The sequence below is a fragment of the Schistocerca cancellata genome, chromosome 8 (assembly GCF_023864275.1).
Source record: "Schistocerca cancellata isolate TAMUIC-IGC-003103 chromosome 8, iqSchCanc2.1, whole genome shotgun sequence".
NCBI classification, from domain to species: domain Eukaryota; kingdom Metazoa; phylum Arthropoda; class Insecta; order Orthoptera; family Acrididae; genus Schistocerca; species Schistocerca cancellata.
Window position 1 is genome coordinate 109,322,130 of NC_064633.1, and position 17,971 is coordinate 109,340,100.

General features: G+C 41.5%; 1 protein-coding gene across 1 annotated transcript in view; it reads right to left on the reverse strand.

The window, feature by feature from the left end:
* Positions 1 to 1,581: 1,581 nt before the first annotated feature.
* LOC126094987 (F-box/WD repeat-containing protein 2-like) overlaps positions 1,582 to 17,971 on the reverse strand; it is a 130,867-nt gene continuing 114,477 nt past the window's right edge. Inside the window, exon 5 of the mRNA XM_049909641.1 lies at positions 1,582 to 4,380. Coding sequence (XP_049765598.1) covers positions 4,218 to 4,380 — 163 coding nt within the window. The 3' untranslated portion in view covers positions 1,582 to 4,217. The remainder of the gene's footprint in view (positions 4,381 to 17,971) is intronic.

A 17,971-nucleotide genomic window follows, 5' to 3' on the forward strand; every position in this document is an offset into this window, starting at 1 on the left:
AGAGATAGACAGTTGTCAGCAGTGCATCAGGCAAAACATCACTGGCCAGTATGTCCTGACATCAGTACATCTCACAGTCTCGGTTGCCGTGGAGGGGGAGGCACACACTCAGTGCCTTGCGGTGTCAGAGACAGTTAGCTGTACCAAGGATGGTTGCTCTACTGCCTCAGTGGCCAGCAGAATGGCCAGCAAATTACATCATAGTGTGCACCCCAGAAAGGCAGCAAACACCTCTGCATGAGGTGGCCATAATCGTGGAGAGTTACTTCAAAGTCTCTGTGTATTAGATTGGCTCACGATACAGGAGTCTGCTCATAGCTATGAGTCGGGGGCAGCAATTACTGCGCTCCCCCAGAATGACCGTGGTTGATCAGCTGTCCGAGGACCGTCAGTGACGCCTACAGAGCCCCAGTGCTGAAAGGTGCCAAAATCTTCCAGCCAGTGAATGCAAGAAGTTCTTGCCATAAGAATCTGTCTGATCTAGTTGATGATGGTATCTAAGACTTTCGTCATCTCAGTAGACCATGGCTGGAGCATCAAAGGTTCCACTTTGGTAGTAGCTAGCGGTAACAGCAAGCTACAGCTGAGAACTACGCTATGGAAATCAGGGCGTATGTAGTCGTCGGGATACGCCAATGACACTAACCCCTTCCTTGGGAATGACCAAGAGTGCCCTAGTTTTCTGAGCTCGTAAGTACTCTTGGTTGCTTCACCTTTCAGGCTCTGCCATGTCAATAACTGAATGCTCACTCTTGTATTCGACATGAGCTTTCTTGTGCCACTTTGCAATACCCTATTATGACGATGCTGCCATTATATCACTTTGCTACATTGTTTTCTTGAGATCTCAGTCTGTCCAGGGTATTGCAATAACTTCCATGTTTGCTGCTAATCAACCAGCGTTTCTCTCTCACTGGAATTCTGTCTGTCTGTTGACCCATTCTGCTCTGCCTCTGGTGTTTCCAGGAAAGAACTACAACAATTTTTTAATATTTGCCTGGAAGATTATTCTGGGGCACAACAATACAAAGTCTGTAAAAGTGGCAAGGAGCGAAATTTGAGTGTCTGGCAACAAAATAAACATGAACTTGGCTGCAGCAACATGATGCTCCAGATGCCTTCCATATACATTTCATCTCACTATGGTAACACAGTGATTTGTATGAAATCTTTTTCATAAGTCTTGTTTCTAGAGTTCTAAAAATGAGGGAACAGCATTGCAACCCATTACACTGAACTCTCTGCTAATGAATTTTTGGAAAATAAAATATCATCATAACACCTCAGCCCTATATTTCCTCACAATACATTGGTCCTTGGAAATTTTCTCTCCTTCCAAATGGTTAGAGACATATGAGAACGAAAATGTAGTAACAACAAACTAGCTGAGAACAATTTGAGTGAAACAACTACTACAAAAAGGAAGCCTAAGTACAGGCGCTGCATGACAGTTTAAGTGAACTACTTTGGAGGTAACAGATCAAACTTGCAGTTGTAATTGCATAAACACTTTCTAAAAACCAATCTCATAAATTTATTTATAGACCTTTCAAATGTTCTGCATATAATTTTTAACTGGATTAAAATGAATTCTTGTGTTGTATCAGTACAGCATATTTGTTAATTGATTTCTGATTGATCTCCTTATGAAATATCACATTCACTGCAAATCAATACACTGAACCATAGAGTACATACACATCAGCAAAATAAATTTAGATTCCTCACTGAAAACCAATACTGGAACATTATAAACCAATTTTGATGTGAACAGTCTTCTACAGTGCTCACTGTTCTGTGTACAAAATTTTTGTTATGTAATTTCAAACCAGATCATCCAGTAACTGAGTACATTGCTCTTCTCTGTGCTGACTGAAACTGTACCATTACTTCCCAGAAGCAGAGATTCCTACGTGCCAAAGCAACAATACAAAATATATTGAAAATGTTCCTTATGATCTCTATAAACGTAATGGGCCAATGCTACAAAGTGTATGATTGACCCGTTTTACTCCTGCATATATCTTAATGAAATAATATACATTCATACTCCATAACATTTACTCAGAGATTGTCTATTCAACAGGTTCAAATCCCAGTTCATTAATCATGTAATTAAAAGCTGCTACTACTTCAACATTTTCAATTTATCCATTTTATGACTTAAATAATGGATTGTGTTACCAGTCACTTCGCAACTACTGCTTTACTGTGCTCAGAATAAAATGTTTCAAGAACTTATTCTCATTGCTTTTATATTTGACAGACAATGTGTGTGTTTAACATGCTGGGGGTCATGTGAGTTCCTGCAGTACCAACATTTATTATGCTTGAAGCAAAGTATAAAAATGCAATAAATCACTCACACACAAATCACTGTAACCAAATTATTACCGTGAAGGACCAGAAAACAAATTTGTGTAAACCATCATGGTTAGCAGAAGAAAACAGAATCATTAGGAAGTAACTGGCGACAAAAATAATTTATTTCGTATGAGAAACGAGCTCATACTCGATATGTATTGAACCACAAAATAAATTTAGATTCCTCACTGTAAACCAATTCTGGAACATTATACACTTACTTGAACAGTCTTCTATGGTGAAGTTTCTTCATATTACAGCATATTACAAGTAAACAACACTGCAATGTCAATCATTGCATCACTTAGAAGATGACATTTTATCGCAGATAAATTTATTGTTCACGCAATCCAAGGTCAGAACTACTATTGTGCTCGATCACTGTGATTTATACCACCAACAATACTAATTGCAGTGGCTAATGTTGTGCCATACAAAGATTATCACAGACATATGATCTCAAAATTATAAAAAAAATACAACTAGCTGAGCCTTGAGTTACTTCCAATTCTTTCCATTTTTAACAAAAACTTGAAACAGGAACCATAAAAAGCTAGGTGGTAATATTATATGTGTGCAATATTTTCTAAATTCAGTACATCAATAGGCCACATCTTAATTATTAATAAGTCAATTAGCAAAATCCACTGAATTGTTTTATCTGATACATCATATGAACTTTAGAAACATAAAGTACACATTTTTCCTTGGGCCACTCATCAACAGTCTTGATATTTAGTTTAATGCCATCATACTTTAAACGCAATTGGCTATGGAAAGTTACAGCTATTATTATGCCAATCACTGATATGTCCCTGATTAATCTGAAGAGTCATCATCATCATCATCATCATCATCATCATCATCCTCACCACCACCACCAGCTATTAATATCCACTGCTGGCTAAAAGACTCTTCTGGAGTTCCCATGAATTACAGGCTTATGACATTAGCATCCATGTTGCTCTTGCAAATTTTCTAATGTCATTTCTCCTGGTAGGTCTTGGCTGCAATCTTTCACTATCTCTTGGAATGTAGCAAACAACTTCTTTAGTCCACCTGCCCAGTATTCAGTTGGCTACATGTTCTGCCACCTGTGCTTCACCTTTGACTCCAGCCTGCCCCTCGCCTCCCCTTCCCTTCTCTTGCCTTGCCTTCCCTTCCCTTCCCTTCTGGTAATTCCCAGCATGTGTGTGCTGGTCTGCTGCTCACAGTTCCTGCCTCAGAGCCGCAAGTGGAAACTGCTAATACACAGCAATTGTAAGCTTTCCTTTCAGATACATCTTTTGAACACAATATATACTTTACCAAAAGCACTCCAATCCTGATATTTTCTACATTTCAGCAAGATTATGAGCATTTTAAAATTAGTTTTTGTTACTTATGGAGCTGATTTTCCAGTCCAGCAATCAATCTTTATAGGAACAACATGAAAAGGCACTAAGAGCATTTTCAGATTTCACTGATGATTGTGCTCCAATTGACCACAAAGACAACAGCTAACTTAATATAAGCTACACATTATTCATAGCAAATAAGATGTAACATTTAAACAAAGTACATCTTTCAACCTGTTCAATTTTTGGGAAGACATAGTTTCTAGTACATCATATGTTTTACTTCTATGAAAAAATGACATTTAATGCTTTGGTTAATGATGTCCAAAGAATACAGTGTGAAAAATGATGATAAGCTACTGTGTTATGATGTATGATAACTGTTCCTTTCTATGCTTATAACAAATACAGTTGACAATTAGGTTACACAACCTTTCTTGTACTTGTTCTCTATCTCCTCTTCATCTGGAGACTTTCAAGACAATGTTACAATTTGTATCCACTTTTAAAAGTCCTCTAACCAGTAAATTTTCTGTTGGGATCGTACCATGTTATGACCCTAATTTGGCCATGGAAAAGTCCAGCTGCCAAAAGAATGTCTTCATGATGCAGCTGACTCAAATCACTGAGCCACGCTTCATCTCCCATTACGATCTGTGCCAGGTCTGGTGTTGATGAACTATGAAGCACACCAAACAATTATTTAGCATTCCTGCGCAGTAGAATATTCACATATTTAAATGCTGATATGAGTAACAAAACTATGTGAAACATGCAGTCAACTTTCCTATCTTTATGTTATTTAATATTAGGCAAAAAAGATTCTTGTAACACTATTTTTGACTTTAAAGGGTACCAGGACATATGGAGGGATGCCTGACACATGCAGTTGATACTATTTAAAGTTAGCAAGAACATATTCATGAGAAAAGCAAACTTTTTCAAGCATCCTCAGTAAGAAGGAATCTGTAATATGAATATGATTCTCAGTATACCAAAAGAAATAATGTCAACTGAAAAATCTTTAAAATCACAAGATTCTACTTGGAATAATGAAATATCAACAAAGGTAATTAAGGAGCATTGTTCTCAGTTTAGAAGCATATGAAGTTATCTGCATAACAGGTCATTTATTGCCGGAATTTTTTCTGCTCAGCAAAAATATCTTGAAGTTAAGCCTTTGATTAAGATAAAAAATAATGTCAAACTTCAATAGAACTTCTTTTTTGCCAGAATTCTCAAAAATTTTAGAAAAAGTAATATACAGTTAATATTTGACTGCAATAACATATTGTCAAAGTTACAGTCTGAATTTCTAAAAGGCTCTGATACTATGTTACTTATACATGTAACTAGAATGTACTGAATTAGCTGACAGTAAATTACAGGCTACTAGTATATTGTACAACAGGAAAATACAACAACAAAAAAATAGATTATGAGAGCTTCATAAGGTGAAATGGTCAGTACTGTTGAAAGACACGAATCGAAGTAAATGTGAGACACTTCCTAGTCACACACCATTAGTAGGAAGCATCCTCTCTCATGTAACATTGATAGGGTTCTCTCTCTGCCACATAGCATTGGTAGGAACAAGAGTGAAAGGGGATGACAGGGAAGCATTGGTTGAGGAGGAGGGGATGCAAGGTTGTAACCAATTCCTGGTATTTTTCAATCTATACACTGGGCAAGCAGTACAGGGAACTGAAGAAAAATTTTGTGAAGAAATTAAAGTTCAGGAAGAAGAAATAAAAACTTTGAGGTTTTTAGATGACATTGTAAATCTGTTAAGAGACAGCAAAGGACTTGAAAGAGCTGTTTAATAGAAACAAAAGTGTCTTGAAAGGAGGATAAAAGCTGAACATAAACAAAATCAAAATAAAGGTAATGGAATGTAGTAAAATTGAATCAGGCAATGCTGAGCAAATTAGATCATGAAATGAGACACTAAAAGTAGTGGATGAATTTTGCTATTTGGGCAGCAAAATAACTGATGATGACTGAAGTAGAGAGGACATAAAATACAAATTGGCTATAGCAAGAAAAGCATCCCTGAAAAGAGGAATTTATTAATCCACACTAACATTATACATGTAAAAGTGCCTCTGTCACGCTTTCATGATTAAACTGCAGAACCGATTTTGATAAATTTTGGTATGGACATATCTTGAATGCTGGGAAAGAACATAAGCTACTATAGAAAGTATTTAGTACAAGATCTTTATTGATTTGAAGAATATAACGCAAAATATGGAACAATAATTACCCTTTGAAAAAGCTATTTACTCTATATGTTCTACATGAGATTATTCAGTGTAATGAATACAATACTTATATATTTAAAACACAGACAGTAGAGAGCTAAGACACAAACCAAAAGCCACATTTTGCTGTTATTCACTCAAAGGAATAGGACTATCGTTTATTTTGACTACATTCTGCCTTCACGTCAGCCAGCAGAAGGGCAATTTTATAGAGTACTAAGCACAAAAGGTTTTGAGAAAGCCATAACTAATTGAGGCAATTGATGATGTGTGTGACACTGACCAATCCTCACAGAATGGGAAGTTTGCAGAAAGCTTGCAAAACATACATTGAAGTGTATATCAATGGTGGACACTTCTCTTTCAGGGTGAATCCTACTCCAGTTTGCAGAGTATCACCACACATCTACAGAGAAATGTCAGCATATATCATCTGTCAAACAACCATGGAAGGACTTCAAATGAGGCAACATCTGCATATAGGGACCACTGTTTTTCCAGGTCTTATGCATGTCATTTCAGTGCAACACCTGATGGTTTCATCCTAAAGGGCCATAACACTCAAACAGAAAAGGATAGTATTGATGAGGAATATCTTCAACTGCAAACAGTTTGGCAGAGTGGTCAATCAGCTCAGCGGTTCTTATTACCCTTAAGGGACTCATTGCAGCCCTTCGCCTGACATTGCTGTAACACAGACAACAGCTCTGCTAGGGAAACAGAATTCTTTTCTTTGGAGCTCTTGTTTTCCCTTTAATTTTTGAATCATCATTTTTTTGTGTATTAATGCTGTCCTACATCTCCTTCTATCTCACACTATTATTTCAACCTCCAAATGTCTATTACACTCAACATCCTTTGTAATATGCTTGGTAAAGCTTTGTGTAGTTCATTGTTTTCTGCCCCTATCATTTGTCCATCTATAAGGGAGAATCAAAAAGTTTCCATTTGAGAACATTGCTGCAGTGTATACGCAACATAGCAACACTCTCATTAAGGGATTAAAGTGACATTTTTGTCTTTCCAACATGCATGCAGTAATGCAACAATGTGAACTGTGGCAGAGTTATTACCAAATGCATCCAAATAGGGCCAGTGTGCCATCATTCTTTTCATGGCTGCTGAAGGGCAAACACCAGTATACATCATTGGATTGTGACAAATGTGTATGTGGCTGTCCAAAATCATCATTGTGGAATGGTGCTCCAAGTCTGGTTCTGGTCATGACTGATTTCAAGGAACCTGGTGTCTCCATCACTGGGGAATGGTACTGTGCACTGCTGGAGAAATTGTGGTGTGCAGTTAAGGTGAAACATTCGGGAAAACTATGCTGCTGCTTCATGATAATACAAGTCCCCAGACACAAATGTCATAATGAAGAAGTTACGCTAACTCAAGTGGGAGATATTTGAGCACAAGCCCTATAGTGCTGGCCTCTCCCAATGTGATTATCATGTCTTTGGTCCCTTAAAAATTTCCTTGAATGGTCAACAATTCCTGTCAGACAAGAATTTACAGGAGTCAGTTATGGACTTCTCCACATCACAGGACTTGGTGTGTTTTACCAAACAGGTCTCTTCAGCCTAGTGTGTCAGTGGGATGATTGCCTCAATGCTCATGGCAATTTTGCCTGATTGGTATACCGATTATGGACTGTACAGCTTTCAAACGGAAACCCCTTATACCACTCATGTCTATTTTATGGGTGTTGTCAATTTTAGGAACTGATTCACTGATTATGTAGTCAAAAACCGTCAAGCATTTATGTTCATTCACATGCCTTAGATTTATTTATGTTGATGGCCATCAGCCAGTCTTTACACCCAGCATTAATCATATACAAGTGTCTCAGCACTTACACAAATTTTCTTCTGTTATGAGATCTCGCTAGACAACTGCAGCACCTGTGGCAGAACCAGGCAGCTGTAAACATTGTCTGCCAATTGTTCACATGTATTGTGAATAGTAATTGTCCTAACACATTTCCAGATACTAATTTCACTTGTGATGATATCTGACAGCCTTTGGATTGCTTCGACATTCTCTTTTAGTCTGATCTAATTGGAATGCCAAACACTCAACTGCAAAAGTGTTTTGTCTGTGACCTTCTTTACAGATTTACAATGACAATGCTTTCCCTGCACTCGCTCAATGAACTGAAGTTAACTACACACATTTCCTTGAACTGGCTTTACATTCTCATTCCACTTTTGTCTCATTTTGGAATGTTATGTCCAGACATATAAGTGAAGTGAGTGTTGACAGGCATTCCATTCATACTGAATTTGTATTTTCCAGGAACATTTCTCCTACTAGTACGCATTAACTTATATTTACCCATATTTAAAGCTAGCTGAAATTCATCATAACAAACAGAACTTATGTCAGTGTCATCGTGAATCTCTCGAGACCTTAGTGAAGACACTATTCCTGACACAACAGCGTCATCTGCAAACAGTCCTCTGTTGCTGCCCAGTCAATACAAGATATACATAGAGAACACGGACAGTCCTATCACGCTTACCTGGAGCATTCCTGATATTTCCTTTGTCTCTAATAAACAGTCACCATCCACAACAACATACTAGACTCTATTACTCAAAAAGTCTTCAAGCTAATGCCATATGTGAGAAAATATTGTGTATGGTCAGACCTTTGTTAACAGTTGACAATGTGGTACAGTGTTAATTGCTTTCCTACAATTGAGGAATATAGAATCTGTCTGTTGGCCTGCAACTGTAATTTGCAGAAAAGTCATGCTGACCAGGTGGGCACTGTGGTTGCTGGTCCCATCCATGCTCCCATGACTTGTTTGACGTGGGTGTGACCCCTTGACTGACAGACCCAACCGCCATACATTTATGTTGACATAATTATTTCGTGGTACTTGAAGGTGAAACTTCATGCTTTGAAACCAGTCATAGAATAAATTAACAAATTACTGGCAACTAAAGAAGATGGTTAGTCTACAAATATGTTTCTCAGTTGCGGATGTTCACTAGATCAAATATTTTGCACCATCTTAGAATATTGCTCATGTGTGGGAGAACTCGTACCAGATAGTGCTAATGTGGAAAATAGAATATGTACAAAGAAGGGCAGCATGAATGAGACAGGTTTTGTTTGACCCATGGGAAAGTGTCACAAAGATGACGAACTGGTAGATGCTTGAAGATAAATGCAAACTATCCTATGAAAACCAATTTAGAAAGTTTTTAGTACTGAATAAGTGACAAATTTAGAAATACATTCATATTACGATCCCCAATGTACCAGTCCCTCGGGGATCACAAAGACTAGACTAGACTAATTACAGCAAGCAGAGTAGCATTTAAGAGAACATTCTCTCTGTGTTCAATACATGAATGGAGTGGGAAGAAGTCCTAATAGCTGATACAGTGGGAATTATTGATATGCACTTCACAGTTGCTTGCAGGGCAAACATGTAGGTGTAGTAAGCAACATAATGAATGAGTAACTGGCTGACTGGATGGTTACAAAATGTATACAGTCCACTTATGTATTCTTAATTGTGCTGAGTATACTGTTCACTTATTTAACAGTTGTTAAAAGCCTTCCCTACATTTGATCAGAAATGCTGAGTTATCTCCAAACCTTAGAAACATCATTTTCTTTTCTTATACCTTTATTCTCAATCTAAAATATTCCAGAACTTCCTTTCTAGCAACAAGAAAAACAACAGTGAATAAACAGCACCTCTGCCTCACCCCTGATACAATAGACTGCTAGTGTGCTTCCTAAACTCATCACAGGATTTTGGCCATATAATCACATTTAAAATTGTTTTCTACACGGGTGATATAAAAGTACACAGTTTCACTCTCTTTCCAGTTAAAAGTCCAATATTAGAATATTCCTCTGGTACTTTTATCCTTTCTGAAACAAGTTGGTCTTCAATCAGTACTTATTTCTGCATTTAACGGGGCTTTCTCAAGTGCACTGCGCCTCTTCGGCTGATGACAATTATTTTCATTTACATGTACACACCACCATGTTTTATTATGACTGTCACTGCTGAATTTCTTTGCAAGTTTCTCACATATATTGTAAATTTACTTTTTCTGTTTCTTTTACTTTTCAATTAATTAAATTGCTATTATCCATTTCACAATTATTCAGCTCCAGTTTCGAGCTAGACTTTGTAATGAGCATCCCTGTGCTCCACTTCGCCAGAATTGTGGAAATATTCACATAATTAATGTGTGAAATCAAAGTGGACATTATATCATGGTTGAAATGGGGATGATACACTCAAGAAATATCAAAGAGACAACATGCTTTTCCAAGCATTTTTTGGGAAAGGAAGGGGGAGGGGGGGGGGGGTTGCCCATTTTGAAGAGTCACAGATAACCTACCTGTTCTTTCTTTTCACAGTTTAATGATAGAAGCCATTTAAATTTGCTGGACAAATTTCATTTTTTTCTGGTTAATTGCTTCACAAGAATAATAACAATTACAAGATGCTAAAACTGAGCTAACTGTACAGTATTTTCCACCTTCAGTGGCTGTCATGTGTAGAGGACAAGAATCCTGCTTTTAAGCAGCAGAGAAAGGGAAAAATACTGCATGCAGACAGTTGATATACAGGGTGATTATAATTTAAGTTAAACTTTCGAACCACAGTAGAAATAACACCACTTGTAAGAATGACATCAAATTGCAATGGAATATTATCAGAGAAGGAGGGAAATGTATGGCAGAAGAAAAATAAATAGTTACTAAATGTAGCAATAGAGGGCACTGTAAGCATCTTAATTTCATAGTGGTCGACTACAAATGACAAATGAATCATACAACAATGGCTAAGGTTACATTTGACAAACAAACTGTTCTACTCAGAGTACATGGGTGTATAGGTGTGATACTGTTAATTATGTAAGCTCGTCCACCACGGCAAGGTCATACCACACCAGATGGGAAAAATTGGTTTTTAATTGTCCTGAGGCCAAAAACTGCATGAAAAGCATCAATCACATCAGTTTTTAATTGCCCTGAGGCCAAAAACTGAATAAAAAGCATCAATCACATAGGTTTTTTGCTGTCCTGAGGCCAAAAACTGCATAAAAAGCATCAATCAAAATCAAATCGTATTATTAATTTCCGTGAGACTGTCACAAAACATGTTCAATATGCTGTCCACCGTTTTCTGAAACAAGTTGAAATTGAGAAACAGCATGTTTCACAACTGGTTGAAGTGTTTCCAGGGTCGCGTTTAGAGTGTGTGGCACAATGCGTGCCTTCAATGTAGCTAAGTTTGCAATCGGAACACTGAACACATCATCTTTCAGACAGCCCCAAAGCCAGAAGATCAGGTGATCGGGGCAGCCAGGGAAATGGTGGCTGATAATTCTAGCATTTCTGAAATGGCGCTTCAGCAGCTGCTTAACTGCATTTGCAATATGCGGAGGTGCACCATCTTGCATAAAAATGATCCCATCCATACATCCATGTTGTTGGAGAGCTGGAATGACGTGGTTGCACAAAAGACGCTCATAGCACTTACCAGTGACAGTACAGGAAACAGGACCGAAAGGACCTGCCTCTTCAAAAAAATATGGGCCTATGATAAATCATGCTGTAAACCTACACCACACAATGACCTTTTCAGGATGAAGTGGTACTGGTTGATTTGTGTGTGGATTTTCCGTTGCCCATATTTGACAATTCTGTGTATTGACATATCCTGTCAGATGGAACTGGGCTTCATCTGTCCACAAAATATACCACAGCCAATCATTGTCCACTTCCATGCAAGCAAGATATTCTAAAGCAAAGGTCTCTCTTGCTGGCAGCTCTACAGGAAGCAACTCGTGCACATGGGTAATTTTGAAAGGATAGCAAAGAAGGATGTTTCGTAGGATTTTATGCACCGTGGACATAGATATGTCCAATGTTCGGGCAATTCTCCGTGCGCTACACGTTTGCACATCACCACTTGTCTCCTCCTGCATTGCTGTGGCTACTGCTTCCACTGATGTTGAATCAACTCATTTCCTCCCTCCACCAGGTTGCACACCAAATGAACCCGTCTTTTCGAATTTCTAAATCATTTTCCCTAGACCCATGGCAGTCATCTGACCGACACCATTTTTCAAACCCTTTAGTGTCCGGAACTTCTGCAGAGAAACGTGTGCACAGTCATTATTCTTGTAATACAGCTTTACAAGTAGAGTGCGATCCTGCTTGAGACAGTCGTGGCGAATGTCGCCAATGTGAAAGGAGGAAAAGCCATGTACCCAGAGTGTTTATACCAACTTCAGTGTGTTGTGAGCATGACAGGTGTTTTCATTTATGTATTCTGACACATACAGCACCATCTATTGATTAATTTTCTCACTTTTTTTTATCTTCTGCCATACGTTATCCTCCTTCTTTGATAATATTCCATTGCAATTTGACGTCATTCTGACCGGTGATGTTATTTTACAGTGTTTTGAACATTTAACTTTAATTGTGGTGTCACTGCAAGACACCACACTTGCTAGGTGGTAGCTTTTAAATCGGCTGCGGTCCGCTATTATACGACGGACCCGCGTGTCGCCACTGTCAGTGATGGCAGACCGAGCGCCGCCAAACGGCAGGTCTAGAGAGATGTACTAGCACTCGCCCCAGTTGTACAGCCGACTTGCTAGCGATGCTACATTGACAAATATGCTCTCATTTGCCGAGACTATAGTTAGCATAGCCTTCAGCTACATCATTTGCTGTGACCTAGCAAGGCGCCATTACCAGTTTATATTGAGATATTAAAGCCTGTACCGTCAGACCGATGTTCTCCAATTATGGATTAAAGTTAAGTATTCTACCAGTTACTCTTGTTTTGCTAGTCTTATTTCTCTGACCTGTTCCAGACCTCACGACCTCCTGCATGAGCTTCTACCGTGCATTTCGGCTTCCTCCAAACTCCGTGAATTTGTGTTTATCTTGCTATTGCTTTGCCCTAATTTCCTTGTGTCATGGCTTCGCCACAATCTCCAGATGTACTGTCCGAATTTTATCGCTTGCAGAATCAGCAGACGCAGGCCTTATTGGATGCCCTTGGACAGCTCGTCCAGGGTCAACGTGCAATGCAAAACGATGCGGCCGCCGCCGCTTCATCGCTACAGCAGCCACAACACACAGTTGCACCACCTTTTCGTCATTTTGATGCGGAAATGGAAAGCTGGACGGAGTGGTCACGCCAATTTGGATTCCATCTCGCCGCCTACAGAATTCAAGGTAACGAGCGGCAGCCTCATCTCCTTTCTTGTGTAGGTGTGTCCACCTACCGTGTGATAGTGAAATTATTTCCCCGACGCGACGTAGCAACTCTGTGCTACGAAGAAATTTTGTCTGCTTTAGATGCCTATTTCAAAGAATCAGTCAATGTAGCTGCAAAAAGGTATACATTCTTTCGTACAAAACGTACGGCAGGTCAGACTAATAGGGAGTGGGTTGCAACATTGCAAGGCCCTACTAGGGATTGTGCTTTTGAGTGTGAATGTGGACTCCCTTATTCAGATACTACGGTGCGTGATGCAATTGCACAGAACGTTTCTGATGTTCGTATACAGGAACAGATTTTGAAACTAGTCAATCCCTCCCTTCAACAAGTGATGGACATATTGGATAGGCAAGACACACTTGACTTTGCTCAGGAATCATTTGAAACTTTGCCAGCCGTGTGTCACATTAACCGGCCCGCCGGGCGAGCTGCACGGAACAGTAAACAGCCCTCGCGCCCTTCCGCGCAGCCACGTGTGCCACGTAAGCAAGCAAATGCAGTGAAATCATGCCCACGGTGTGCTACTAGAAATTTGCGTGAGAATTGCCCGTCACGCCAGGCCAGGCTATTTGTTTTTTCTGTAATAAGAAAGGTCATGTTCAAAGTGTTTGCCAGAAAAAGCTTAGATCGGACACTCCCAACCATTCCAGGCCCTTTTCTTCGCGCCGGAATCGCACCAAGAATACTCGGGCTCGTGAACCTTCGCCCATGGAAATTCATGTCGTTAATGCCACTCCGCCCAGTGCTCATCTCTCTAACGGTGACTGTGTTCGTCCCACAAATAGTGTGCGTCGACATCGCCAGAAATCCCGTCCAGTCGCAAGTGATTTTGTACCAGTGTCAGTTCACGTTGCACGAGACAGCCACTCTTGTCGTCAGAAGGACAGGCACGATACCGGAGCTGCAGTTTCACCACTCAATCACGACACGTACAAACAGCTGGGCAAACCTCCGTTGCGTGCTGCAAATGTTAAGCTAATTACATATTCAGGACAGCAGATCCCTGTGTTAGGACAATGCAGCCTTCTTGCAACATACAAGGGACAAACAAAACTTGTGTCATTTTACGTCCTTTGTTCTTCTTCTGCAGTGAACTTGTTTGGTTTAGATTTATTTCAGTTGTTTAACTTGTCTACAGTAAATCAGGTCCTATCAGTGAACCAGACTGTGCCTTCAGCCAGTGTTTCTCGTCTATGTGAAGATTTTGCAGACATTTTTGCACCGGGCCTTGGTTGCGCTAAGAACTATAAAGCACATTTGGAACTGAAAGTCAACGCGCAACCGAAATTTTTCAGAGCGCACAATGTTCCCCATGCATTGCATGATGAGGTCGCACAAAGATTACACGATTTGGAATCTCAAGGTGTAATTGAACGTGTGCAGGCTTCTCTCTGGGCTTCACCCTTAGTAATTTTGCAAAAAAAACCCTTCCGGAAAATTGAGACTTTGTGTGGACTTCAAGGCAACAGTGAATCCACAACTTGTGACTGCTACTTTTCCTTTACCCTGCCCGCAAGGTCTTTTTGACAAACTGTGCCTGGGTAAATATTTTTCGAAGTTGGACCTAGCAGATGCGTCCTTGCAAATACCGGTGGACAAAGAATCCCAGTGCGTTTTGGTGGTTAACACGCATCTTGGTTTGTACCGATTCAAACGACTGCCATTCGGGTGTGCATCCGCCCCTGCATTGTTTCAGCAATATCTGCAAACTGTTTTTGCGTCGGTCCCTACTGCTGCAAACTATCTGGACAATATTGTGATCTCCGGAAAGACGGAAGAAGAACATTTAGCCAACCTCAGAACATTATTTCAGGTCTTGCGACAAAATAGTATTCGCTTGCGGAAGGACAAATGTGTGTTTTTTGCTCGTGAATTGCCATATCTGGGACATGTACTCACTGCCCAAGGCATACATCCCCGTCCAGAGCACTTCCGTGCCATACAAGACTTGCCTTCGCCGCAGAATTTGAAGCAGCTACAGAGTGTGCTGGGAAAAATTAATTATTACATTAAATATATCCCCCATGCCACTTCCATTTCAGCTCCGCTTCATCGCTTATGCCATAAAGGTGTTCCGTTCGTCTGGACGACGGAATGCGAACGCGCCTTTCGCCAGTTGAAATTGGTGTTGCTTTCCAATACTTGCCTTACGCCATTCAATCCTCAGAAACCCCTTTTGTTGATGGTAGATGCATCAGATTTCGGGATCGGTGCTGTGCTTGCGCACAAAGATGGATCGCATGGTCGCCCTATTGCCTTTGCGTCCAAATTGCTCTTGTCGGCGCAAAGAAATTATTCCCAGATAGAGAAAGAAGCTTTGGCTCTCGTATTTGGTGTTACTAAGTTTCATGATTTCTTGTATGGTCGTCACTTTACCATCATCACAGACTTCGCTTTTTCAACCGACCAAGCCTGTACCTCCACATACAGCGCAGAAATTCATTCGCTGGTCTATTTTCCTCTTGCAGTACCGCTATGATATCTTGTATCGGTCCACTGCTAAGCACGGCAACGCCGATGCGTTGTCCCGTTTGCCTGTTGCTGAGGATTCGGAAACCGATGATGTGGTCGAATCGTTTCCGATTGATTTTCGTTGTGTAGCTACAGCCACAGCTGCTGACCCTGTCCTTGCTACCGTTTTGCGTTTTGTTGCTACGCAATGGCCTTTGTCAAAGTCACGGATCGAGGATCCGTTGGTTCGCCGATTTTTTGCTCACAAGGAGAGACTTTTTGTTCAACGTGGTGTTTTGCTGTTGCGTTCTAATAATGATCAGTCCAGGGTCGTGGTCCCATGTTCGTTACAGTCCTCTGTCTTAAAGCTTCTCCACCAAGGACATTGGGGTATAGTGCGCACGAAACAACTTGCTCGTCAGCACTGTACTTGGTTCGGAATCGATGCTGCGATTACGAATATGTGCTCTTCTTGCATGGCGTGTGCCGAACAACAATCCGCACCACCGCGGAAATTCTTTGCATGGCCAAAAGCCACTTCCCCTTGGCAACGCTTACATATTGATTTTGCTGGTCCCTTCTGGAATGCTCGATGGTTGGTTCTGGTCGATTCATTCAGTAATTTTCCTTTTGTTGTCCGGATGTCTTCCACGACGTCTTCTGCCACCATCCAAGCATTGTCCACTATCCTTTGCATTGAAGGTCTTCCGCAGACTATTGTTTCTGACAATGGCCCACAATTCATGTCCGCAGAATTTCAGTCATTCTGCAAGGCCAATGGTATTCAACATCTGACGTCCGCGCCGTTTTCGCCACAGTCAAACGGTGCCGCTGAACGTTTGGTCCGGACTTTCAAGTCACAGATGTTGAAGTTGAAAGAGTCGCATTCTCAGGAGGACGCGTTATTGCTCTTTTTGTCCTCGTATCGCTCTCAGCCCCGAGATGGTCGCTCGCCGGCTGAGTTGTTCCATGGTCGTCCTCATCGAACCTTGATGTCTTTGCTACATCCGCCGCATCAGGTTCCTGTGCAGCTTGCTTTTGCCCCTGGCGACGTTGTATACTATCGCAACTATCGCGGTTCACGGCATTGGCTCGCAGGTCGCATTCTTCGCTCCCTCGGCCGTGCTATGTATCTGGTTTTGGGGGCCTCTGGTGAGGTGCGTCAGCATCTCAATCAACTGCGCCTCTGTCGTCGCACGGGTTCTGCCGCTCCCCGTCTGCTTTCAGCGACGGTGCCGTCCGGTCAGCGCCCTGGGGACCCATCTACTGGCTCGCCTCATCCCCAGGTGTTACCGACGATGCCTTCCATTTTGCCCCATGGCGCCGCGCCGCCGCCGCAGCCGCCGCAGCCCGCAGTGGACGTATCGCTGCCACCGCCAGGCGCATCCCTGGGTCACGTGCCGCCGATCGCTTCCCGTGACCGGTTGTCCTCCGCCATGGAACTCTTGCCCGCTCTGGACCATCTGTCGTCTTCGCCAGTCTGGTGCTCTGACTCGATGGAGGTCGACCCTTCGGCCCCTCCTGACTATCTACGGGCGCATACACCGCATGTTGGCGTGCACCCTGGACTAGGTTTTCAGGCGTTTCCTAGCTCCCCTCGGACCGAATGGCCGGTTGTGGGTGGCACAGCCTCGCCTGTTGTTAAGCTCCCCACCTCGTCGCATACGTAAACATGGGGTCCTCCCCACGGCGGGCGGAAGCCTTATAATACAACCGTACGCCGATTTGCGGGGGAGGAATCTGGTGTCACCGCCAGACACCACACTTGCTAGGTGGTAGCTTTTAAATCGGCCGCGGTCCGCTAGTATATGACGGACCCGCGTGTCGCCACTGTCAGTGATGGCAGACCGAGCGCCGCCACACGGCAGGTCTAGAGAGACGTACTAGGACTCGCCCCAGTGTTACAGCCGACTTGCTAGCGATGCTACATTGACAAATACGCTCTCATTTGCCGAGACGATAGTTAGCATAGCCTTCAGCTACGTCATTTGCTACGACCTAGCAAGGCGCCATTACCAGTTTATATTGAGATATTAAAGCCTGTACCGTCAGACCGATGTTCTCCAATTATGGATTAAAGTTAAGTATTCTACCAGTTACTCTTGTTTTGCTAGTCTTATTTCTCTGACCTGTTCCAGATCTCACGCCCTCCTGCGTGAGCTTATAGCGTGCATTTCGGCTTCCTCCAAACTCCGTGAATTGGCTCCTGCCAATTCACAACATTAATTATAATCATTCTGTATAAACAGCTCTGAATGAATGAATGATGA